At 38.7% G+C, this 27,068-nt stretch overlaps 1 protein-coding gene across 5 annotated transcripts in view; it reads left to right on the top strand.

Annotated features, from left to right (window-relative positions):
• Positions 1 to 27,068, top strand: part of add3a (adducin 3 (gamma) a) — a 191,182-nt gene that overhangs the window by 96,596 nt on the left and 67,518 nt on the right. For all 5 annotated transcript variants that reach the window (XM_057844312.1, XM_057844313.1, XM_057844314.1 and 2 more), the window contains exons 3-5: positions 14,115 to 14,253; positions 18,886 to 19,037; positions 21,996 to 22,076. In XM_057844312.1, coding sequence (XP_057700295.1) covers positions 14,115 to 14,253; positions 18,886 to 19,037; positions 21,996 to 22,076 — 372 coding nt within the window. The remainder of the gene's footprint in view (positions 1 to 14,114; positions 14,254 to 18,885; positions 19,038 to 21,995; positions 22,077 to 27,068) is intronic.

Below are 27,068 nucleotides of genomic sequence, written 5' to 3'. Positions count from 1 at the left end.
GTTAATGTAACATACAGTAGCTATTAAGAGTTATTCAGATAACTGTAGCATAGCCCACGATTAGCTTTTTCTGTTATCTTCCAAGAGTAACCTCCGTATTTTATTTATAGCAAATTTCTCACCAACTCCAAACTTTCTCTTTGTTGCTCGATTACTCTTTTCGGCTGCATATTTGACTACTTGCATCTTGTAATCTGCAGAATATGATTTTCTTTTCGATGCCATTTTTTTCAGGCCTTTTCAGTTGTTTTTATAAGCTACCGCCAATGTTGAAATACAGGCCTTGGGTGCCCTTGTGCAGTTTAGTGTGGAAATAACATGTGAAATGATATAATAATACGTTAATAGTTTCACACATTAAGTCGCTCCAGAGTATAAGTCCAAAACAGTGAGATATATTTATATTGTATATTCCGAAAAATACGGTAAACATAACTTGCATTTTTCAGTTCTCTTAAATAACTATTGTGAGCATTACTAACTTGTTTTATTAAGATGTTATGAACTTTATTAAATGACCATACTTAACTTACATGATTTTGGAGCCCCTAAAGCAAGGGTGAGCGACCCAAAATGTTGAAAGAGCCATATTGGACCAAAACAAAAAATGTCTGGAGCTGCAAAAAATTAAAAGCCTTAAATAAGCCTAATAATGAGGGCAACACATGCTGTATCTGAATTAGCTACAGTGGGGCAAATAAGTATTTAATCAACCACGAATTGTGCAAGTTCTCCCACTTGAAAATATTAGAGAGGCCTGTAATTGTCAACGTGGGTAAACCTCAACCATGAGAGGCAGAATGTGGGGAAAAAAAACAGAAAATAATATTGTTTGATTTTTAAAGAATTTTTTTGCAAATCATGGTGGAAAATAAGTATTTGGTCCATACCAAAAGTTCATCTCAATACTTTGTTATGTTCCCTTTGTGGCAATAACGGAGGCCAAACGTTTTCTGTAACTCTTACGGTAATTCTTTGTATGCAGGTGTCGGTCAGGCGGCACTGGCCCGTCTGCAACTTGTACAAAACTCTGCTGCTCGACTCCTAACTAGAACCCGCAGGCGTGAACATATCACCCCAATTTTAGCATCTCTTCACTGGCTCCCGGTACATTACCGAATACATTTTAAGATATTATTATTTGTTTTTAAATGTTTGAATAATCTTGCGCCGCCATATCTGTCAGAACTGCTTCAGCCTTACAGTCCAAACAGAACCCTCAGATCAGCTGACCACCTGCTTCTAGTAGTCCCAAGATCAAGGCTGAAGCTTATGGGTGACCGTGCATTAGCGGTGATGGTGCCCAGGCTGTGGAACCAATTACCACTTACTATTAGACAGGCCCCCTCACTTACGGATTTTAAATCACGTCTTAAAACATTTTATTTTTCTTCAGCTTTTAATGTGCAATGACAGTTTATGACCTCGTCTTTTATTTATTTTATTTTATGTGTTTGTTTTATCTTTCAAAGTTGACTTATTTTGCTGTGTTATGCTATGTAAAGCACTTTGGTCTCCTTGGCGGATTTTTAAATGTGCTATACAAATAAAGTTGATTGATTGATTGATTGACAAGCTTTTCACACACTGTTGCCGGTATTTTGTGCCATTCCTCCATGCAGATCTCCTCTAGAGCACTGATGTTTTGGGCCTGTCGTTGGGCAACACGGACTTTCAACTCCCTCCTCAACCCGTGGCGTCAAAATGATAACAAGAACAGGGAGCAAAAATCACAGAACCACACGGAGGGGACCTAGTGAATAACCTACAGAGAGCTGGGACCACAGTAACAAAGGCTACTATCAGTAACACAATGCGCCGCCAGGGACTCAAATCCTGCACCGCCAGACGTGCCCCCCTTCTGAAGAAAGTACACGTCCAGGCCTGTCTGTAGTTCGCCAGAGAGCATTTGGATGATCCAGAAGAGGACTGGGAGAATGTGTTATGGTCAGATGAAACCAAAATAGAACTTTTTGGTAGAAACGCAAGTTCTCGTGTTTGGAGGAGAAAGAATACTGAATTGCACCATACACATTGTGAAGCATGGGGGTGGAAACATCATGCTTTGGGGCTGTTTTTCTGCCAAGGCACCAGGACGACTGATCTGTGTAAAGGAAAGAATGAATGGGGCAATGTATCGAGAGATTTTGAGTGAAAATCTCCTTCCATCAGCAAGGGCATTGAAGATGAGACGTGGCTGGTCTTTCAGCATGACATTGATCCCAAACACACAGCCAGGGCAACAAAGGAGTGGCTTCGTAAGAAGCATTTTAACGTCCTGGAGTGGCCTAGGAAGTCTCCAGATCTCAACCCCATAGAAAATCCTTGGAGGGAGTTGAAAATCCGTGTTGCCCAACGACAGCCCCAAAACATCACTGCTCTAGAGGAGATCTGCATGGAGGAATGGGCCAAAATACCAGCAACAGTGTGTGAAAAGCTTGTGAAGAGTTACAGAAAACGTTTGGCCTCCGTTATTGCCAACAAAGGGTACATAACAAAGTATTGAGATTAACTTTTGGTATTGACCAAATACTTATTTTCCACCATGATTTGCAAATAAATTCTTTAAAAATCAAAAAATGTGATTTTCTGGGTTTTTTTTCAGTCTCTCATGGGTGCGGTTTACCCATGTTGACAATTACAGGCCTCTCCAATATTTTCAAGTGGGAGAACTTGCACAATTACTGGTTGACTAAATACTTATTTGCCCCACTGTATATAAGCCTACTATCAAAATGATTAGTCAGTTAAAAATACATAATGAGCCTTCATGATTTAATGTTTTTTTTCCCTGCAGTATATCCAATGGACCACGTGACTACTATGTTGTATGATGCCACCTCAAATTTAAACTTCATCACAATATTAATGAATTGTTTCATTGTTTCTATGAAATTATAGAAATGCAATTAAGAAATCCGACTTTTGATGTCGTTTGTATTTGAGGTTTCGAAAAACAAAATGGAATGTCCATAACATACCCCTTAACTGGGCATGATTTTCTTTATTATCTCAGTTTTGTTTTTGAAGTCTGCGCATAAGCATCAAAACAAATGACCACACATGCTGGCTCAACGTCATTCAAAGGTGATCATATTTGTTCATATTTTGATCCCCCAAAAGAGGACGCAAATAATAGATATAAATAATCCCCGTTTAGTCTTATATTCAAAGTTTATATGGATCGATGTTTGCGACTCTCGGCCGTATAAGCAATCTTGAAATATTGCTAATATGGATCAGAAAGAAAACCGAGCATTCTCAGGCTTATCCTCAACCCATTTAATTTTTTTATGACTGTTGTCAAGTCAGATCGTTCCCCAAAAGCCGTGTTCAAGGCAAGCTAGGCGCTGACGCACAGCCGCACTGCTACCGTAGCACCCAGTCTCTTTCGCTCTCTCAGAAACTTTGGTAAACATTAGCATTATATATAGCATTAGAGCTAGCAGACCTTTGCTACGCAAGTTAGCGCACTAGAAACAGTCTAGTGCGTACTAAAATTTTAAAAATTTATTTCTGTCGATGTCCCTTTAGGAGCTTCATACATGATCAAGTTTGTGGGCCACTCTTACTTTGTTAATGAAGAAATACATTGCATTAACTTAGCCTTGACTTCACTCCTGATGGTGACCCAGGCTCACTCATCTGTTGGAACAAATTATTTAATTAAATTCAATTTACGGCATTTAATGAAAACTTGAAATTCAAAAGTCAAATTTGGACTTGAAATTTCAAACTCACCTACCATTTTTAGTCTACTTTGAGTAGTCAAACTGATGCCAAACACCCTCTATTGAGTGCAAAGCTGTTAATGAGCTCTTTTCATGTAATGCAGTGGTTTGCTACTAACAAGCACAGATGTCAAAGCATAATGTAAGACCCACCTGATGCTTTATTTTATGGTTATATTTCAAACCTCAACAGCATAAACATCTTCATGGTGTTGTTTTTGTTGGTGCTCCAGTTGGGAGGGTTGCCCAAATATTAATGATAGATCTACTTTCAGCCCTAGAATTAATCTGTTTGCATGATGCCGTCAAATCCCTGCTGTCATAATCTCCTTGAGAATGTTGTACTCACATAAACTGTTGAGCAGATGCCTGCTCGCATATGTGTGCCTATGAGTGTCTTTCTGACATCTGTGTGCTTTTTGAGACTTTAAGCAGAAACTGATGATATTTTCTGAACAGTCACTTCATTAAATACTGGTTCTTCAAAAAAAAAATTTGCATATTGTGATAAAGTTTATTATTTTCTGTAATGTACTGATAAACATTAGAATTTCATATATTTTAGATGAATTACACACAACTGAAGTAGTTCGAGGCTTTTATTGTTTTAATATTGATGATTTTGGCAAAAAAGTCAAGGGAAAAAAAAAAAAACCTATCTAAAAAAACTAGCATATCATGAAAAGGTACTCTAAAGCAGTGTTTTTCAACTTCTGTGCCACGGTACACTAGTGTGCCGTGAGAGATCGTCAGGTGTGCCGCGAGAAATTATCTAATGTCGCATTTATACATATATATATATATATTGTAATGTCCGTAACTGTGCGGGCCCTTGAAGGGGCCATCAGACTGCAGAGTTGTGACGTAGCAGGAAGCAAGCAAGGAGGGAGGGAGAACGAACGGCGTGAGAGCAAGTTAGAGGTCACATGTTGCGGATGCCGCTGTTATTTGTTTAATATTTTCCATTGTTGCCACAATAAAGTGGGAAAGTCATCACTGATTCCTCTACTTTCTATTTACCCATTCGGAGCTATTACAATATTTTTGGCGGAGTTGCAGTAGGAAGGAAGGAAGGAGTAGGTAGAAAGTTCTCGGTCATGTGCAGATGAGCGAAGTTTGCTCATGTCGCGTTCAAAAACTGCTCGGATTTCTAGCCATCAACAACCTTGCTGTCCGCGACAATGTGGACCCAACACGTCTACTGCACATTATTTGGTTAGACTCGTCATGTGTCAATATACTCGAAAGTGTCCTTTCTATTTTATAATCCATATGTGACGACCGTCAATCCTCCCCCTGTGTTATATTACAACACATTGTTGACAACAGCAAGGTGGCTAATGGCTAAAAATCCGAGCAGTTCTTGAACGCGACATGAGAAGCGCAGCACCATGGTGCCAAGCAAGTTTAAACGTCATCTCCAAATGAAACACCCTTCGCTTCAAAACAAGTCGATGGACTATTTTGTTCGCCTTCGTGAAAACACAGAGAAACAGGCAACTTTTTTTTTGTAATATAAAAACTACGAAGGAAAATGGGAAAGCCCTCAAAGCCAGTTACCTTGTTGCTAAATCCAAAAAGTCCGACACCGTGACAGAGACATTAATACTACCTGCCTACAAAGCCATTGTCTGCGAGATGCTCGGCCCTGATGTGGTTAAAGACATTGCTCAAGTCCCCCATCTGATAATTCTGGGCTTTTTCAAGCCTAACTGCTATAAAAAAATAAATACATACATAAAAACAAAGACTGAGAGCTGTTGAAGAATAAGAATATCGACTTTGTGTTCGTCTAAACAGGCTCAAGTTTCACACTGAGTAAGTATACATACTGAGAAATTATTTTATAATTGAATATACTGTACAGAAAATAATTTTGGAACATTTTTGGTTTGTGGTGTGCCCCGAGATTTTTTCCAATGTAAAAACGTGCCGTGAGTCAAAAAAAAGGTTGAAAAACACTGCTCTAAAGAAGCCACTAACCTAACCATCTGAATCAACGAATTAACTCAAAACCACTGCGAAAGATTCCCGAGGCTTTTAAAAACTCCCAGCCTGGTGCATTACTCAAAACCGCAATCATGGGCAAGACAGCAGACCTGACTGCTGTCCAGAAGGCCATCATTGACACCCTCAAGTAAGAGGCTAAGACACAGAAAGAAATTTCTAAGCGAATAGGCTGTTCCCAGAGTGCTGTATTAAGGCAACTCAGTGGGAAGGAAAAATTGTGGTTGGAAACGCACAACCAGAAGAGGTGACCGCACCCTGAGAAAGATTGCGGAGAAGGGCCAATTCCAGACCTTGGGGGACCTGCAGAAACAGTGGACTGAGTCTGGAGTAGAAACATCCAGAGTCACCGTGCACAGGCGTGTGCTGGAAATGGGCTACAGGTGCCGCATTCCCCAGGTCAAGCCACTTTTGAACCTGAAACGGCGGCAGAAGCACCTGACCTGGGCTACTGAGAAGCAGCATTGTACTGTTGCTCAGTGGTCCAAAGTGCTTTTTTCAGATGAAAGCAAATTTTGCATGTCATTCGGAGATCAAGGTGCTAGAGTTTGGAGGAAGACTGGGGAGAAGGAAATGCCAAAATGCCTGAAGTCCAGTGTCAAGTACCCACAGTCAATGATGGTCTGGGGTGCCATGTCAGCTGCTGGTGTTGGTCTACTGTGTTTTATCAAGGGCAGGGTCAATGCAGCTAGCTATCAGGAGATTTTGGAGCACTTCATGCTTCCATCTGTTGAAAAGCTTTATCGAGATGAAGATTTCATTTTTCAGCACGACCTGGCACCTGCTCACAGTGCCAAAACCACTGGTAAATGGTTTACTGACCATAGCATTACCGTGCTCAATTGGCCTGCCGACTCTCCTCACCTGAACCCCATAGAGAATATGTGGGATATTGTGAAGAGAAAGTTGAGTGACACAAGACCCAACACTGTGGATGAGCTTAAGGCCACTATCAAAGCATCCTGGGCCTCCATAACACCTCAGCAGTGCCACAGGCTGACTGCCTCCATGCCACGCAGCATTGAAGCAGTCATTTCTGCAAAAGGATTCCCGACCAACTACTGAGTGCATAGCTGATATAATTAATTGAAGGTTGACTTTTTTTGTATTGGCCGGATGAAATATGCTAATTTTTTGACTTTTTTTGCCAAAATCATCAATATTAAAACAATAAAAGGCTTGAACTAATTCAGTTGTGTGGAATTAATCTAAAATATACTGTATGAAAGTTTAATGTTGATCAGTACATTACAGAAAATAATGGACTTTATCATAATTTGCTAATTTTTTGAGAAGGACTAGTATATAGTAACTGCAAAACCTAATTTTCCATTTTAACTACCAGTAGTCAATCCCTGTATCTAATCTATTTATGTCTTTAGAAGACAATAACGTACAGTAAATGTGATGGTCAACCAATCTTTTAAAACGCACTGTCCGAAACAAAACCCCGAGGTGTCGCAGTCGGACATCCGCTCTGGGTCGGTCGCCACGGCAACGTGGCCACCAGGGACAGTGGAATGTTTGGCCATGGTACAAATCCAGCAGGGCACTGAGACTCTAGTCAGCCTAATTGAGGATGTTGCTCCACTTTTTAGAAAAACGCCCTCACACGGGTCTGTTCTGTTAATGATTGTGTGGTTAGTAAAGCTAGTGTTTCGTTCCTCATGATTAGAAAGATTTTCATCTCCTTGTGAACATACGGTATGCAATCTCACATTTTTAAGCAGCAAAACATTTGAAAACTGATAAAAGACCAAGCTTTTGTCGAGATTTAAAACTTGATGTGCACAAAGTGATAGAAATGTTACTGTCTGCAGTAGGGGTGTGACAAAATATCGAAATGGTGATATATCATGATACTTTGTATCCCAAAAGGTTATCGATATGCTCCTGCCAAGAATCGAGATATCGTTTTGAAAAGGTGTCAATGTCTAAAAAAAAATAAAATAAAAATGAACAAATGTGACAGAATTTTATTAATGTTTATTGTAGCATAGAACATTATTATATTAACCTGTTTGAGTGTGCCTTCCCATAGACTGTATCACAATATGTCCAAATATGGACTGTTATGTTCCTGTTTTCCAATATGCCCTGAATGAATACAGTGAGCGACTTTGGCTTATCATACTAAGCTTATCTTCGTTCTAGCCGGGACCAGTGCTCAAGGTCTCAGCTCAAAGATGGTTTTGTATGGAAAAATACCCAGGTTTGTGAGATGATGAGTTTCGTTTCTTAGTAAGTTTTGTTTCACGGTGGGCTTCGGCCTCTATTGTACTTCTTCGTACTCTGGGTGATCACAGCTCCTGGCTGAATTACATCATTTTGTACCCGAGAGCTCTTGTTCACAAAGCCATCGAAGCAAAGCAATCCATGGTTGGGGTCGTATTCATTTCTCTAATCAAGCTATCGAAGTAACATTTGTCTTGGAGTTCAAATTTGAGCTTCCCTGACAACCAACAAGTTGCTACCAATATTTTCCACCCTAATTGTGTCTCAGTTCATTTTAAGGCTGCATTGACTGTGCTCCACGCCCAATCCATTTAGACTGGGAACGTTCATTCATTCGAAACCAGAGCATTCAGTTATTCTGTCCGATTTTCAGGGAATTTACAGGTTACTTACTGTTCATTTTAGGGCATTTACAGGTAATTTTCTGTTGAGTTTGAGTCACTGCCTATTCATTTGGGTGATTCCCTGGTAATCTCCTCTTCTGTAACTCAAAATAAACAGGAAGAGACCCATAAAATACCCCAAAATCAACAGTAAATGAAAATGAACAGGTAAATGACCTTAAATGGCCCAAAATTACCCCATTGCCTGGCTTTGGCTGCCACTACCGGCCATAGACGTTCGAACGAACGAACGAACGAACGAACATTCGTTCATTCGCTGCCTCCCTCCCACTTCAAACGAATTGGACGTCTACTAATGATAAACTCATTCCAATTCACAGCAAAAGTTTGTTTTTCTGTTTATTAGTTGTTTGTATAATGTCCTTGAATGATTTCCTGACCAATGTATTGATAATTGTTGTATCGTCAGATCATCGTAATCCATAGGCGGAGTTTGACTTTTGGGGCGGGGGGGGCACAACATGTTGATGACCCCAAAATGCAGTGTCAGCAATAAAATTAACTTACAAGAATATTTATAGTAATAAGTTGGCAATGAGCGTTTTTTGTTTCCCATCATTCTTGAGGGGAACTTTAAATCAGGCTGCTTAGGCAATAATTTTCGTCAAGATCGTCATCCATTGAATATGACACGCCCGCCGGTGTCGTGCCAATGTAGTTACCCCAGGCAGAACCATATGGAGGTAGATTTGGGTCTTTATTATTCAATCAAAAAAAAAAAAAGTTGCTTCAATCCAAAAAAAAGTCGCTTCAATCAAAAAAAAAAAAAAAGTGGTTGAATGCAAAAATAAATTTGAAATAAAAAAAAAAATGCATTTGAAAACTATTTTTTCTTTGATTGATTTTTTTTGTTTGTTTTTGAAGTCTTTTTTTTCCATTGAATCAATTTTTTTGATTGAAGTAGTGTTGACTTTTGTTTGGGCCACATTTTGGCTGGGATATTTTTGTCTTTATCATTCACTCAAAAAACATGTTGCTTCAAAAAAATTCATATATATTTTCAAAAAGAAAAATCACTTAAATTAAAAAAGAAAAATTTCAATCATGGAAAAAGTTTTTGAATGCGAAAAAATATTTGAGATTTTTTGTTTGAGAAAGTTTTCATTTCAAAAGTTTTCTTTGATTGAAGCAATCCTTTTTGTGTTTGGGCCATATTATGGGTAGGACATTTGTATCTAAATCATTTAATCCCCCAAAAAGTTGCTTCAATAAAAAATAAAAAAAAATTCAATCAAAGAAAAAAATCATTTGAAAAATAAAATTGCCCTCCTCTATTTTTTCAATTACAAGTCAATTCAAGTCAATTACATGCAATGACACTTTTCGGCCCCGGGGGCTCCCCCCCCCCTTAAAATCCGCTTATGTCGTTATCGTGAGCTTAGTATCGCAAATCGTATCGTATCATGAGGTACCAAGAGGATCCCACTCCTACTCTGCAGATAAACTTTTGAAAATATTTGCAGTAAAAACAAAAATATTTAGATTTAGATTTATTTCTGAAATAATTTAATTAGATGATTTCTCACTTTAGTGATTTCCTCACTGAATCAATAAATAATGCAGCCATTTTTCTAGAATTGAGTCACCAGCGTCAGGTTTATGACTAGTGTCACTTTTTGGATGTTTGTAGTCACGTGGTTTCACAAGAACATGTTAATATGCACTTTTACAGGTTTTGGAGGTGGCTGTGGTGTAAAGTTAAAGATTAGCCACACAACACACAAAAGAGTGTACATGCTGTTAGCAATTTAGCCAATCATGTCTATGCTTGTTGACCAAGCAGCCAATCAGCTTCACTAATAAGGCTGCTTTCCTGCTGACGCCCAAAGAGCATGACTAATCTGTGATTAAGCGCTTCTTGTGTCTCACTTCATATTCCCACAGTAATTCTTCTACTGTCTCTTCATGTGCTCTGATCCGACATTCTCCACTATTTTTTCACACAAACGTGTGCCATTATTCATCCAGATGTTCAGGAAAATGTACACACTACCTTATCACATCATCTAAGCATGCAGGCGTGCCAAACTCATTTTTTTGCCGCTAGCCATTTTATAGTTATGGTTTCCCCTTTTTTTATTCCTGTCGTGTTCAGCTTCTTAGAATGGGATCTGAGTGTTATTATAGACTGAAGAGTTTAATGTGCCACATGGCAGTTTGGTGTACTCGCATTGTGGTTGTTTAAATCTTGTTGGTCATTCAGAGAAAGCAGCGGACAGAAAAGAGTTTTGGGGGGACAGAGAGAAAGGAAGAACAACCCCCTCCGAAATACATAATTAAACATGCATGCTACCTAAGTCTGTGCATGCTACCTAATTCTATGTCATAAATGTATCTCTTTCCAAAGCTAAATCTGAATAAATATATTGAAGACACACACACACACACAAAAAAAAATCACTTATGGCGGCGGGTTCTGGTCCCCATTAACCGTCTAAAACGTGGGATCATTGTATTATATTTAATGTCTTTTATACTATACATACTTTTATGTTATATATATTATTTATTTGTATACTTATATCCATTTTTTAAAAATCATCTATATTTAGTGTTTACTTTTTTTTTTTTGAATTTGTATTTTTTTTTTTTAAATTATAATTGGATTATATTTATTTTTATTAAACTATTTATCGTAAGCCATATTTTTTGACTCAAAAAATAAAAAATATTCTTTTTGAAATGTATTTTACTTTTTAATTTAATAAATATCATATAATACGGTGGCCGAGTGGGTAGCACATCCTCCTTACAGTTCTGACATCAATGGTTCAATCCCAGGCTCCGGCCTTCCTGTGTAGAGTTTGCATGTTCTCCCTGTGCCTGCTTGGGTTTTCTCCGAGGACCCCAGTTTCTTGCTACATCTCAAAAATGCGTTGTAGGTAGGCCTGTCGCGATAACAAATTTTAGTAGGCATTATATTGTCTCATAAATTATTGCGATATTATTGCCTGTTTTTAAAAAAAAAAAAAAAAAAAAAAAATGAACCTATTCAACCACGGATATTGTGACAGCGATAAATCGCAGCTGGGAAAATAACCGCCCTCATTTTATTTACCGTGTGATAATTTGCTTTATTGCATATCACGACAGGCTTAGTTGTAGGCTGATTGAACACTCTAAATCAGGGGTCCCCAACCTTTTTTACACCACGGACCGGTGTGATTTGGGTCTTTTTTTCACGGACCGGTGTTCTGACAAATTTTGCAACCCATCAAAAATTGCAACAATGCGGTTCTGCGCATGCGCGTAACGTTAAACATGGCCGCAAATGCAGCGATTCCAAAATAAACACAACAAACATTCTTTAAAGAAAGGAATATTAACTTACGTTTGATCATGGAAGGGCATGTAGAAAAGTTCTCCTAAGATACATCCTGCCATGTTAGCTGCACACATCAACTGCACACTGCTCTCTCACTATTAATGACTTCACCTTGTCGTTAAGCATTAATGAAGAAGCCCGCTTGACAAAGATATGATGTTGGACTTGGAAATTGTAGCAAGGTTTTCAATGCTCTCGTAGTGATGTCAGGATATTCCGGAATGACTTGAATCCAGAACCTCGGTAGAGTTGTTGTCTCAAATGTACGTTTAAGGTCGCCGTCATTTGCGATCTCTCCAAGCTGATCCTCCTGTTGCACAGACATGCTCGAATCGCTCGGTTTATTCACGAACGGGTCACGATTCCACTCCTTCGCAGTTCGTGGGTCTTCGAGGTTGTAGGCTCATCTTCTGGCTCGTCAGGTGCCCTTTTCGCCGTAAAAAATATCTCCATAGACGCCTGTTTTCCAGTCATCTTTGCTCGTGTGGGGGCTAATTATTTCCGGGAACAAATGTGCTGCACCCGCGGCCAGAAATAGGTTATTATCGAGGACAAGCACACAATATACACAAAACAAGATGTACGGCTAGAAATCCAATCAATGGATTTCTATGACGACATTCTAATCTATCCTGTAGTATTATATCTAGAGTAGACAGGGATATTGGTGTGTTAAACAGGGGCACAGGGTTAATTCGGCCAGAATGCGGTGTTAATAAATTATTGTGTCCGTGCGGCCCGGCAGATGGGGACCCCTGCTCTAAACTGTCTATAGGTATGAGTATGTGCATGAATGGTTGTTTGGTTGTTGAATTGTAGTTGGTTGTTTTTGTTTTTGTTTTTTTACCTTTGCTGTTCCGCTGATTGACACGGATAATGGGATCTGAGTGGCCGATTGGTTTGAACAGTTTTAATAGATGACACGGAAGTATGACATACTCCTATTGTGATCATTCAACGTGCCTCGTTTATTAGGAAAAAGCGGCGAACAGGAAGGAGTTATTGGGGGACAGAAGAAAAAAGAGAAGGAGAGAGTTACAGAAGAAGCACAAACAACAACAAGAAATACAATGAACGCCTACACTGACTATGAATATGATAGTGCTATCGTTAGCTGGTTGTATTTCCAGTTGAAGCCATGTGGGAGGCCTGATGACCAAGGAGAAAGAGGACGGGGGGTGGTGTCAGAAAGATAAGATTGAGAGGGGTAGAGTGTCCACAAATCAGCCATGTGTGGAGTAGAACCCAGTACCGTTTTGGCCCGAATATAAGACGGTGTTTTTTGCATTGAAATAAGACTGAAAAAGTGGGGGTCGTCTTATATCCGCGGTCTAGACCTCATACCCATTCACGACGCTAGATGGCACCAGATATCATTGAAGCGATGTTCTGTCATGACAGATCTCAGCTTCTCTCAAGTTTAACCAGTTTGCATTATTTTTTTGCAATGTTTTTCCTTATTCAGATTTGTTTCAAGACTACAGTTACAGTTAGACCTCACTTTGATGGTTATTGCAGTTTTTGCAATTTTGTTGTTTTATCACAATAGATTGGTTTATTTGCATTTCAAAAACCAGAAGGCATTCGTTTACGAATGTGAGTGCACTTTAGTTTGCATATTTAAATGTTCAGATATTAAGATTTGAATGAGGCAAAATAGCATGCTTTTTCTCTCAAATATAATTTTATAATCATTTGTTTCAGATGTACTGTAATTATTTTCTGTATAAAAATTAATTTGGTGTTCAAAAAGTCTTTTTTTTCAAACTTGAGTCTTGAAAAGGAGGGGGTCGTCTTATAATCAGGGTCGTCTTATTTTCGGGCCAATATGGTATTTGTGTGAATCCCTTGTGAGTGTGAGTATTTTGGCATCCTGTTCTATGCTGCCTGATCGCTAATCCTGACATCGACTTTTTCTACTTGAGTGTGTCTAATTTCACCTAGTCATAAGTGAATCCCATCACGGCCCTTCCCCAGCCAATCCTTCCTCCCATAGCCCAGCAACGGGGCCGCGATTGGCTGGCAACCAATTCAGGGTGTACCCCACCTATTGCCCGTAGTTATCCAGGATAGGTTCCAGCACCTCCACGACCCTCGTGAGGATAAGCGGCATGGAAAATGAATGAATGGATTTAATAAATAAAAAGAGGGGGAAAAAACTAAATATTTTAATTTTATTTTTTAATAAATATCTATTTAATAATTTCTTTTTTTTTTTTTAAGTAGATATTCTGATCTCTGTAGTCCTCGATCTTTCATTGAAGACTCCCAAAAATGTATTTGAATATTATTTTGGTGAGAAACATGATGTGATGGGCAACACAAAATGATGTAGCAGGCCAGACCTGGCCCCCGGGTCTTGAGTTTGACATCAGTCATCTAATGTTATCCTCTGCTAACTTTCATCCTCAGGCTTTTAAGGAGGAATTGGAGGGTCTGATCCAAGAGCAGCAGCGCAAAGGGAACAACCCCACCGGTCTTTTGGCACTTAGACAAATTGCTGACTTCTTCATGGCGAGTTCAATGGCGGGTTACAACACTTCCCCACTCAGTAAGTACTCATCGCCTTGTGATCTTTCACTATGGCAACCTGTCAACAATATAAACCACATGTTGTCCACGCCCAAAGATCAACAGTTTTTCCCCTAAAAACAAAAGCATATTTTAACTCTTTTTGGCAATCATTCGTTGCCAGCCTCTCCCAGTCAGAAAGGACTGGACGTCTATTGCCATTAAAGGGTGTTTTTAATATAAACTTTATCAACTACTACAGCACAGACTCTGTGAATATTATGCATGAAGTGAAGAAAATAAGTATTGGAACACCCTGCTACTTTGCAAGTTCTCCCACTTAGAAATCATGGAGGGGTCTGAAATTTTCATCGTAGGTGCGTGTCTACTGTGGGAGAGATCATCTAAAAAGAAAAATCCAGAAATAACAATACATGATTTTTTTCAACAATTTATTTGTGTGATACTGCTGCAAATAAGTATTTGAACTAGCCATGTGCCGGTATGAGATTTGGACGGTACAATAACCGTGGGCAAAAATACCACGGTTTCACGGTACCACGGTATTGCAATTATAGCTCCAAAATGTGTTATTTTGAAATGTATGGGTTAAAAAAAAAATCCATTGAACAGGATTTTTTAAGAAAAATTTTCAGAACATAGTTGCAAATTGGAACATGAATATATTGTTAAAATAAATTATCAATTAAAAAAAAACATATTTTAAATAAAATTAAAATAAATATAACTTATAGACTATACCCACAGCCACAGTTTAAGTTGCTCAAGATTAGAGCAAGAACAAAATAATTTCCATAAAAAAGTAAAAACACTTCTGATTCAAATTTTTAAAAAATTTTACTGCATGACTTTATTTTGAGGGTGGAAAAGCTCAAGTGAAGTTTCGCCATTTTCAGCCACTGTGTCAGCTCTAGTCAACATGATGTCATGCCTATGTGTTAAAAAACAAAGAATTCATAAGTTACAAATGTATAAGTTAGTTTAAAGTGTAAATACTGTTGTGGAAAGGTTTCATCTAAACAAAACAAAACAAAACAAAACAAAAACATAGGGAGTGAGACCTCTCCTTGATCCAGCGAACGTGGATTTGTGCTTAGGGCAAGAGCATCTTTCGCAATTAGCGATCTTTGATGCTATCCCCTTTACCCCTTCATTCAAGCGAATCAAGCTTGTTTTCTCACTCTGCGGCTGTAACACTCGACGAAGTTGCTCTCCCAGCTAAGCCTAGGCTAACGTTCGTCTTTGTAAGCTTTTAGTTAGTTTTTATATTGAATTTGAGAGGAAAATGTGTGTTTTAGTTTTTGGCGAACTTTTCATGGTGCTAATCTGTTGAAGCTACTCACACATGGAAAAATACAATTGTACAATGTTTTAAATGTATTCATTTTGTATATTCCACTTACCATGATTTGAGAGCTCAATAAATTGAAGAAAAGTACCTTATGTTTGGAGTATTTGTTTTTGGGTTCACTGGCTGTCTAGCCGATAGCATCACTTTCACACACAGCAACAAACGAGAGGGGGTGAGCGCTGCCGCGCCAAGCCACTTCTGGCTGCATTTTTGACACATGAAAAATAGCGAATACCGTACTACGGTCTGACGGAAAATTTTAGTGGTTTTGAAACCGCAACGTTTTCACACCACGCTAAACCGTGAAACCGGTAACCGGCACATGCCTAATTTGAACACCTGCCTATCAGCTAGAATTCTGACCCTGAAAGACCTGTTAGTACGCCTTTTAAAATTGCACCTCCACTCCATGTATTATCCTGAATCAGATGCACTTTTTGAGGCCAATGGCAGCATAAAGACTAGGAGTGGGAACCTCTTGTTACCTCACGATACGATACGATTTGCGATACAAAGCTCACGATAACTATGATCTGACAATATGGCGATACAGCGATTATCGATACATTGGTCAGGAAATCATTCGAGGTTATTCTACAAACAACAAATAAACAGAAAAACAAGTTTCTGCTGTGAATTGGAATGAGTTTCTCCCTAGTAGACGTCCAATCCGTTTGAAGTGGGAGGGATGGTAGCGAATGAATCGCTGCTTTGGGTGTATTTTATGGGCCACTTCCTGTTTATTTTGAGTTACAGAACAGGAAGTGACCTGGGAATCACCCAAATGATTAGGTGGTGACTCAAACTCAACAGGAAGTGACCTGTAAATGAACAGCAAGTTACCTGTAAATGCCCTGAAAAATCGGACAGCATAACTGCAAATGTTCTGGTGTCGAATTAGTGCTGCAACGATTAATCGATTAACTTGAGTATTTGATTAGAAAAAAAGATTCAAATTAAATTTTGCTGCTTCGAGTAATCGTTTAATTAAAGTGGCGTTGTAATGGTTTGTTTTGAAAGTGTTTGCATTTATCTTCATTGATTTGGGTGGATACACGGCCCTCTAGTCTACCTCATTTCACATGGCTGAATCCATCTGCTCCCTGTTAAGACCAACATAAGTTTTTGTTTGAGCTAATATTTTTTTTGAATGCATTTGTAATTTATTTTAGATATATTTAGCCATTTTTTGTGGGAATATGTGTTTGAGCCATTTGTTAAGATCATTGTAAAAAAGTGTTAGCATTTTATAGCATTTAAGCTAGCGGACTTTTGCTATGTAAGTTAGCCAATTGTTCTTTTTTTGTACATAGATCCTTTTTCTATATGTACTGTATACCATGTTAGGCTCAGCTCAGGTATTTTAATGTTTTATGTCCCTTATCCGATTCCTTGATCATTCGAAATAAATAGTTCATCGATTAATAGGCTTCTAAAATACTCGATAGCTGCAGCCCTATTTCGAATGAACGAACGATCCCTGTCTAAATGGATTGGGCGTCGAGCACCGTCAATGGCAGGCTTAGAGTTATCCGAGACACTATTATGGTGGAAGATTTTGGTAGCAACTTGTTGGTCCCCTTTTTTTTCAGTGACACTGACACCTTTTTAAAACGATATCTCGATTCTTGGCAGGAGCATATCGATAATCTTTTGGGATACAAAGTATCACGATATATCACCATTTCGATATTTTGTCACACCCCTAATAAAGACACCTGTCCACCCCATACAATAAGGAAGACTCCAATTACTAACATGGTCGAGACCAAAGAGCTGTCCAAAGAGACCAGAGACAAAATTGTTCACCTCCAAAAGGCTTGAAAGGGCTACGGAGCAATTGCCAAGCAGTGTAGTAAAAAAGTTCCACTGTTAGAGAAATCATTAGAAAATGGAAGAAGCTAAAGATGATGGTCATTCTCAATCGGAGTGGAGCCCCATGTAAGATATCACCTCGTGGGGTCTCATTGATCCTAAGTAAGGTCAGGAATCATCCCAGAACTACACGACAGGAGTTGGTCAATGACCTGAAAAGAGCTGGGACCACCGTTTCCAAGGTTACTGTTGGTTATACACTACACATCATGGTTTGAAATCATGCACTGCATGGAAGTTTCCCCTCCTTAAACCAGCACATGTCAGGCCCATCTTAAGTTTGCCTATGACCATTTGAATGATACAGAGGAGTCATGGGAGCAGGTTTTGTGGTCATATGAGAGTAAGATAAAAAAAATGTTGTCATAATTCCACTAACCGTGTTTTGAGGAAGAAGAACGATGAGTACTATCTCAAGAACACCATCCCTGCTGTGAAGCATGGGGGTTGTAGCATCATGCTTTCGGGGTGTTTTTCGGTGAATTGGACAGGACGAGTGCACTGTTTATTAAAAATATGATAATTGGGGCCCTGTATTGTGAGATTTTGGGGAACAACCTCCTTCATTCAGTCAGAGCATTGAAGATGGGTCGTGTCTTCCAACATGACAATGACCCAAAGCACAAGGAGTTGCTCCGTAAGAAGCATGTCAAGGTTCTAGCATGGCCTAGCCGGTCTCCAGACCTAAAGCCAATAAAAAACCTTTGGAGGGAGCTCAAACTCAGTGTTTCTCAGCTACAGCCGAGGAACCTGACTGATGGGTGGGACAAGATCCTTCCTGCAGTGTGTGCAAACCCAGTGAAAAACTACAGGAAACGTTTGACCTCTGTAATTGTAAACAAAGGCTACTGTACCAAATATTAACATTAGTTTTCTCAGGTGTTCAAATACTCATTTGCAGTTGTATCACACACCAAAAAAAAAAGCATTAAAGAAATCATATCTTGGTATTTCTGGATTTGTCGTGTTAGATTCTCTCTCTCACAGTGGACATGCACCTAAAACGAAAAGTTCAGACCCCTCCATGATTTCTAAGTGGGAGGGCTTTCAAAATAGTAGGGTGTTCAAATATTTATTTTCTTCACTCTATACATTGGCTGGCACTGAATGAAATGTTTTTTTTTTTTCCTCTGAAAGCTTACGTGCTTCTTTGGGCCTAGACGAGCCATGCGGTTTTCTCTCACTTTTGATCCTTTTTGAGTTATGACTTGCAAACTGCTTCCAACCGCACGTGTGGAATGTGAAACTAAATGCTGAATCATATGTTAAACGGATCAGAGAAACTTATTTTTTGAAAGTTTGTATATCACAGAAGGCTGTCGCAGTAAATGATGTATTACATGATTTATCTCATGAAACACAGCACGTCACTCATCATAAAACTTTTCCATGTGTTTTTTTTTTCCTATCAATTTTCCTATTCAGGTTTGGGAATGGTCACACCTATTAACGACATGTACAACGTAGAAGCGAGCACCATGGTGAAAGGAGAGAAGCTGACACGCTGTAAACTGGCCAGCCTCTACAGACTCGTGGACCTGTTTAACTGGGCCCACTTTGCCAGCTCCTATATCACAGTAAGACTTTACAAAACAACAGTACAGATGGGCAGGACACCTGTTATTCATTCATTCACTCATTCATTCATTTATTTTTATTTTCGGATAGTCCTTCTACAGTACAGTGACCCCTCATTCCTTCGTGCTTCAAACTTTGTGCCCTCAGTCCATCGCTGTTTTTTTTTTTTTTTTTTTTTTCCAATTTAAAAAATTAATAAATAAAAAAAATTAATACAAATGCAGTATTTTATAGAGCTGTCCCGATCCGATCACGTAGTCTCACACTCTCGCTCCTGCTGCTTATCTTGGTCAAATTTAAAGATGACTGACAGACGCTAAGGTTTGAGCTAGTCAGAGACGCTTGGAAACTGAAACTCCAAAGCGCCGCATGCGTCAATCATCGTTTAACCCTTTAATGCCTGCAGTATGAAGCAATTGTCAGAGAATCACAAAATTTGAAAAATAAGGTCTTAACGAAACCTTTTTTTTAAATTTGTAAAAATGAAAAAAAAAAAATATGCGTAATAAGTGCTCTAATATCTATAAACCTTGCTAAATCCTTTTTTTCCCCCTCATGGAACCTGCAGATGCATGAGTTGACTTGCATCCATTTTTTTTTTTTTTTTGAGGAAAGATATTTCCAAATTCTGAACTAGTCTCAAAATCATGAAATTCTAAGTGTATCAAATGTGATACATTTGGCAAAAAGGGGTTAACTTGTTAAACAGTTGCTGTAGCAACTCATTGTGTGTAAGTGAGCAGCTTGAGCGGATTTAAAGGACCCACTCAATGAATCATTTAAGACAATAATTTTTGTTTAAAAATAATTAGGTGGGACAGTAACATGTTTAAAACCTATCATAATTATTACATTTGAAGTGCTTAAAAACCATTTATTAAATATATATATATATATATATATATATATATATGTTATATATATACGTTATATTTATATATATATAGAGAGAGAGAGGGATGTCGGGATGCCGATCGATTGGGTCCGATCACGTCGTTTTCAAGGTATCGGAATCGGCAAAAATATCGGACATGCCTTTTTTTAATATATAAATATTTTTTAATTAAATCGTTTTCTAATTGTATTTAACGTTACAGACATAATGTGTTACACTCTTCCAGAGTCTTTAGTGTAAGCTTAAGGTAAGGTTATCAAATTTATCGCGTTAACGGCGAGAATTAATATTTTTTACATTTATCACATAACAATATTTAACGCAATCAACGCATGCGCTGCACGACCCACTCACGCATTGTCGCTTTCAATCTATAATGGCACCGTTTTACCCATACAACATATAGAGCTAAAAGGCAGCGTAAAATGAGTAGAGTGAATTTTGGCAGCCTTTGGAGCCTTTTTTTAAATGGCTAAAGCCTTACAATCCCTATCCCAATGATTAGAATAATCGTGGGAAGCAATGTGGGGAAGAAAGGTAGTAGTTGATCTTTTTCTTAACACCCTATGTTGTTTCCCAACTCAGAGAAGATATATCAATTGGTACCACGACGCACTGTCATGGTTGCACTTCCCATCATGCATTTGGGCAGAAGTTAAATGGCTATAGTATCATTTACTGAAAGCTCAACAAATACACTAGATGGCAATATTTAGTCACAATATACAAAGTCGCATTTATCCTTTAAGAATTACAAGTCTTTCTATCCGTGGATCCCTCTCACAGAAAGAATGTTAATAATGTAAATGCCATCTTGAGGATTTATTGTCATAATAAACAAATACAGTACTTATGTACTGTATGTTGAATTTATATATTCGTCCGAGTTTAATTCATTTTTTTCTTAATGCATTGCCCAAATGTATATGATGGGGAAAAATTATCAGGAATGATTGGAATTGAATCGGGGGCAAAAAAAAGCAATCGGATCGGGAAATATCGGGATCGGCAGATACTCAAACTAAAACGATCGGGATCGGATCGGGAGCAAAAAAACATGATCGGAACAACCCTATTTATATACATAAGTTGTTTTTTTGGGGGGGGGGGGTGATAAAACATGTCTGATGTGTATCTCTTTTCCATGCTAAATCTAAATAAATAGATTGAACACACACACACAAAAATTGGAAGGTGGGGGCTACTTCGCTGTTTTTCACTTGTTGCAGCGGGTTCTGGTCCCCATTAACCGTGAAAAACGAGGGATCACTGTACATGTCACATAAAAAAAAAAATTCTGGACAAAGTTGTGACATGCACTGTATAGTAGTGTTTTGCCACAGCTCCATCTGCTGGAGCTGTCGTAAATTTAATTTAATGGTCCAATGAAATTAAAAATCCCAAATTTGCATCAAATTTGATAGTTTGGTGTTTTTGTAGATGTTGCATAATGATCATAAAAGGTAAAAACAGATCCATCTCATTGCACAATTTGTGCCTGTTGGAGGGAATGCGCATTTTTGATTGGCAACATATAAGTACTATAAGTAGAACATCATTTACTCATCTTCTGAGCCGCTGATCCTCACAAGTGTAGCGGAGTTGCTAAAACCTATCCCAGGTAACTACGGGTAGTAGGCGTGGTACACTCTGAATCGGTTGCCAGCCAATCGCAGGGCACAACAAGACGAATCATGCACATACACATACCTAGGGCAGGCAACCAATTCAGTACCCCACCTACTGCCCATATTTAGTTCCAGCACTCCCATGACACTAGTGAGGATAAGCAGTACGGAACAGACTGACGTCATCTACAAATGCCCTGACCAAATTATCCATCCTCAAAATGAAATCAGGCCGTTGTACTAAAAAGTTAGCCCACTCCTTGCTTTACATTTGTGCAGTAATACAAAATTATACTGTCCAGGATTAAATATCACATGTCTTGACTGGAAAGAAGGAATATATATTGATCAATAAGCAGAATTGTTTTGCTGTCGGTTTGAATTTGTCTCAGCATACTCTGGAGAAATACAAGCTGTATATTCTTTCTCCAAAGGGCCGTGTCAGCAAAGAGCAAGATCACATCCTCATCATCCCCAGAGGACTCTCATTTGCTGAGGCGTCTGCATCAAACCTGGTAGGACTCCGTGGGGCCTGGTGTTTCCATTTTGACTCATTTAAATAGAAAGTTGCCTTTTTCGGAATTTGTAAAATGACAATTAACATTCACTGTCCAGCAAATCCATTTAAACTTGAATGGCTGGAAGGGTATCACTATTTATTGAGATGTAATAAGATCAGTGGCAGTTGCTCTAAGACTGCAAAGGAAGCTCAGTTTACCCCAAAATGTCAAAAAATAAGTGCATATTGTATAAGAATACTGTTGTGGTTACATGTCATTGACTAAATATGCACTGCAACATGCTCAACTTTGTAATTAGCTTCATATCACTGTATGTGGCTTGCTTTTCATTCATTCACGCAGCTTCACAGTCCTTTAAACAGTGTGGAAGCTTTGTGTCTCCAGAGTTGAGAGTGCATTGTTCTACTACAGCGAAACGAGATAATTCATTGGCTAAAGGCTCGGTTTATCCCGTCCATCGGAAGCTGTGCGTCTCTAGTGGGCCATGGGCAGTGGGCAGGGCTGGGCTGGCCCGTACGCTCTGGTTCTCTGCATGATGATTAGATGATCTGTCTGATGCTGAATCCCTTTTTGATTGACAGCAAAATGACTGAATCAGTGATCTTATCGTATTAACATCTACGGGAGGCATTTTCATCCGTGGTTCTGAGTTCAACCAGAGACTTTTATAATCATCCAGCAACATTTGCTTTGTTAAAAATGACCAGAGAAAAATTGAGCTTGTACTTCTGTTTTTTTTAATTTTATTGTAGCTGCTTGTGTTTGGAGACTTGACTTCTGGCACTCTAGTTTCTTTCCTTACCCCACTGAGCCCCTCCACGGTCTTAAAAATACTCACATGTGGACATACTATAGATTTGAGTAATCAAAAATTAACAGTACAGGCCAAAAGTCTGGACACACCTTGTACTGTGCGTTCTCTTCACTTTACTGACTATTTAGTAGAGATCAACTGATATGGGTTTTTCAGGACCGATACCGATCATTAGTAGTTCGAGGGGCCGATGACCGATTTTTGGAGCCGATGTTCATTTGCAGTAAAAGTGTAAACATTGCCGTGAAAAAATGAATAATGCAAACACTGAACTTCATTGAAATGCGTCAATCATGTTTTGAATCACACAAATAGAAAATAATATCTGCAGAAGTGCCTGAATTTCCTGGATTCAGAAATAGACATGTGCTTATTGCCGGTTCAAGGTATGCCATGGTATAAAAAAAAACGTCAAGGTTTCAAAACCGCAAAATTTTTTCGTCATACCGTCCCTAAGGTGTTAGCTATTTTTTATGTCCCAAAAATGCATGGAGAAATCCCTCGCTTGCAGTTGTAAGGCTCAACCCTCCCCCACCAGTTGTTGCTCAGTGTCAGTAAGTCAGCTGTGCTGCACGATGGCTAGAGAAGGTGAAACTCCTGAACTTTTTCCACCAATCAAAGAAAACAAAATCGCTGGTATGGGAATACTTCGGCTACAGAAAAGTTACATATGGCCGCGGCTTAGAGGAAGAGGGCCAACCGACATGTGAAACATGTTTGCGGAGGGTGGCTGCCGAGGAAGCAATACCTCCATAATGATTTCGCATTTATACAAAATTAAAGGTTAGTAAATACAGTCATGAACATTTCCCACCAGCTATGAGAGTTAACTCCAGCGTGTTTAGTGTGTCTAGTGGTGGTAAAACATGTGTTTTTTTCTCTCTGGCTACTGTCTGTGTTGGGAAAGAGGGTGTGTGTATGATATAAACATGATACGAGTCATACATACGTGCTTTTTATGGAAAATAATTCCATTATTTTTGTTCTGATGGTAATAATGTTGAGCTGTGGCTGTGGGTTTAGGTTCACCTAAATAGCTGACATTTTTCCACAGAAAATATATAACCGCGAATATAAGAAAGGGTCTAGACTAATGGACAAACTAATCATAGAAATAACAAATATACGACACAGTTTTGAAATTGATTTTTTTCTAGGGCTGTCAAACCATTAAAATTTGTAATCGAGTTAATCACAGCTTAAAAATTAATTAATTGTAATTAATCGTAATTCATACCATCTCTAAAATATGCCATATTTTTCTGTAAATTATTGTTGGAATGGAAAGATAAGACAAGATGGACATAAACATTCAACATACTGTACATAAGTACTGCATTTGTTTATTATAACAATAAATCCACAAGATGGCATTAACATTCTTTCTGTTAAAGGGATCCACAGATAGAAAGACTTGTAGTTCTTAAAAGATAAATTTGAGTGCAAGTTATAGTAAATTTTTTTCTAATTGCTCACCAATGTTGACGTCGCCGAGCGGTGACATCACATCGGGCTCCCCACCGTTCTTCAAAAGTGTCTTTAACTACGTAAGGTAGTGATTGAAATACACCACAAGGTGTCAATGGCGAGTTTTAAATTAAGTAGAGATCTAGCCAAGGCAAAGTCTGGGTAAGTTTTATGTGTATTTTTTTGCATAGCTATTTTGGATTGGGAATGCCAGTTCTCTTTGCATTGAGCGCTTTTCCAATTGTGAACATTATTTTTTTTGAGAGATAGGAATATTAATTTTGTTGTGCTTTTACTAAATCATACTGTAGCGACTTAACTGTTCTGCCCAAATGCTTGATGGGAAATTGGGCAACCATGACTGTCAGCGGCAGCTGCAAATGATATACAGTACAATGTGTTCTTTGTTGTGTTCAATTAGGCATGTTAAGTAAAACAACGTCTCCTGCTCTGCCCAAATGCATGATGGGGAGTTGGGCAACCCTGACTGTTAGTAGTGGCTGCAAATGGTATACAATATGTTCTGCGTTGTGTTCAAGTAAGCGTGTTAAGAAAAAGATCATCACTTGCTCCGCCCAAATGTATGATGGGAAGTTGGGCAACCATGACCGTTAGTAGCTGTCAAAAGTTTAAGCCAATAAAAGGCGATGTCCAATGAACGCCTGTGTCCACTCATTACACATTACTATGCCTTTTCGCTCTCAATGTGCTAAAACGGCATCAGTGTAAACTGCTTGAGGCAACGCATGAACGGGTCATTCCGTGCATGCGTTAATTGCGTCAAATGTTTTCACGTGATTTATTTTAAAAATTAATTACTGCCTGAACGGGTCATTCCGTGCATGCGTCAATTGCGTCAAATATTTTCACGTGATTTATTTAAAAAATTTAAAAATTTAAAAAATTAATTACTGCCTGTCACCGCGATAAATTTGACAGCCCGTATTTTTTCATATTGGCTAGTCGGATTAAAAGAAAGGCCGTTGTACATCAAATTTCCAAATATTGGCTGCTGATGATCGGTCCGGACGATCATCGGTCTATCTCTGCTACTGTATTTACATTTCAGATTCTCACTCAAGGTATCAAAACTATGAGTGAACACTTTGATTTATGTACTCAGCAAAAAAAAATTGAAATTACTGAACACACACACACACACGCTAAACTTTGCTTTAGGCACAACTGAAAGTGGTTAGTACATAAAAACTACCGCTCATGATTTAGAGTTGATGCGTTCAGTGTATATTGATGCAAGCATGACTGTCACTGCCTTGCTCTTTGCTTTGTTTGCATTTGCCTAATAAAGAAGTTCATTTTGTTTTGCATTCTCAATTTGCTGATGTGATGTGTTGTTTTCAATAACAGAGCTTGCGAATATGTATTTTTTATTTTTATTTTTTTAATAAACATATCTGAATAGTGGGAATTTTGTGCTTGTTGCTGCTAACAGCTTTGAATGCAATTTTGTTGAAGGTTGACCTGGTTATTTTCAATCGACCTCACCTCCCAATGTCTGTTTGCGTCCAACTCTGGGGACGTTTGTGTCCAGGCAGCAATAATATCAAAATATAGTCGCTGCAGCTGCATAGCTGCCGTTTGATCCTTATTCAAGCTGTCATTTTCACATGAGTGTAGGTTAAAGTGCTCAGTTGCCTCATGTCAAGGCCCCCAGCCTGGTGCTCTCAAGTGCCGTTGCCATTTTTAGACATTCCTTATCATCACCATTTAACCGTGGCACATTTTATATCTTTCTGACACGTCCTTTGGCATCTTTCTTTATATTTAGACATTCTGCAATGGCGGCTCTCAGAAGTTGTGTGACAGAGCAGTAGCTACTGAAGGACATACAAGTGAAGTGCAATGTCAACGGGCATGTAATGGAACGAAATCAATGTTTCATTGCCTGACAGCTGTCTTTGTGTTGATGTCACTGGTGGTGGTTCTGTCATTCAGTTTGTCATGTTGTTGAAAAGTCGATAAATTGTGCCAATGATTTTCATCTGAGTGAGGTGAGGCCAGAGCAGAATTTCTAAATGATTGGTGTAATGGACAAGATCATTACAGAAATTCAAATGGCGTGCGAAATGTTAGTTTTGGTAAATCCAATCAGCAAACCAAAATGCCAATGAAACAAATTACACCACGTTACTACATCCATCAGTTTTCTACTTCTTATCCTGTAAAGGGGTCACAGGGAAGCTGATTGAGTATCAGTTAGGTTACACATTGGGCTAAACACTAACCTCAGGCTTCTTATTCTAGTTAACCTGGAATAGACTTGTCGTTGTTGTTGTTTAGGGGGTTTCTTTTGGCGAGAAAGGACACGTGAAAGTCGTAAAATAGAGCAATCACTATCAATTATACATATATTTCGGACATTTGTCGTAAATGTACAGTATCCAGAGTATACAGTGGGGCAAATAAGTATTAGGTCAACCCAGAGGTTGCGCTAGACTTTTTCGTTGTCTGTCATTTTGACTGACAGGGTCATAAAAATCCGGTCATAATCTATTTTTACCCGTCACTTAAATTTTTAAAATGATGATAATGACATTGTGGTGAGCAATTTGTTTGGCATAATTCACCTTCCGTACTTGTGTGTCCATTTGGCCGAGCGCGTTACCGGCTACGACAGTCACGTGACAGAGACGCTTAAGAGCCGCGCGCGGTCCCCTCACTATCCACTCGCTCTCGCTATATGA

The sequence above is a fragment of the Corythoichthys intestinalis genome, chromosome 8, assembly GCF_030265065.1.
Source record: "Corythoichthys intestinalis isolate RoL2023-P3 chromosome 8, ASM3026506v1, whole genome shotgun sequence".
Taxonomy (NCBI): domain Eukaryota; kingdom Metazoa; phylum Chordata; class Actinopteri; order Syngnathiformes; family Syngnathidae; genus Corythoichthys; species Corythoichthys intestinalis.
This window is presented reverse-complemented; position numbering and strand designations above follow the sequence as displayed.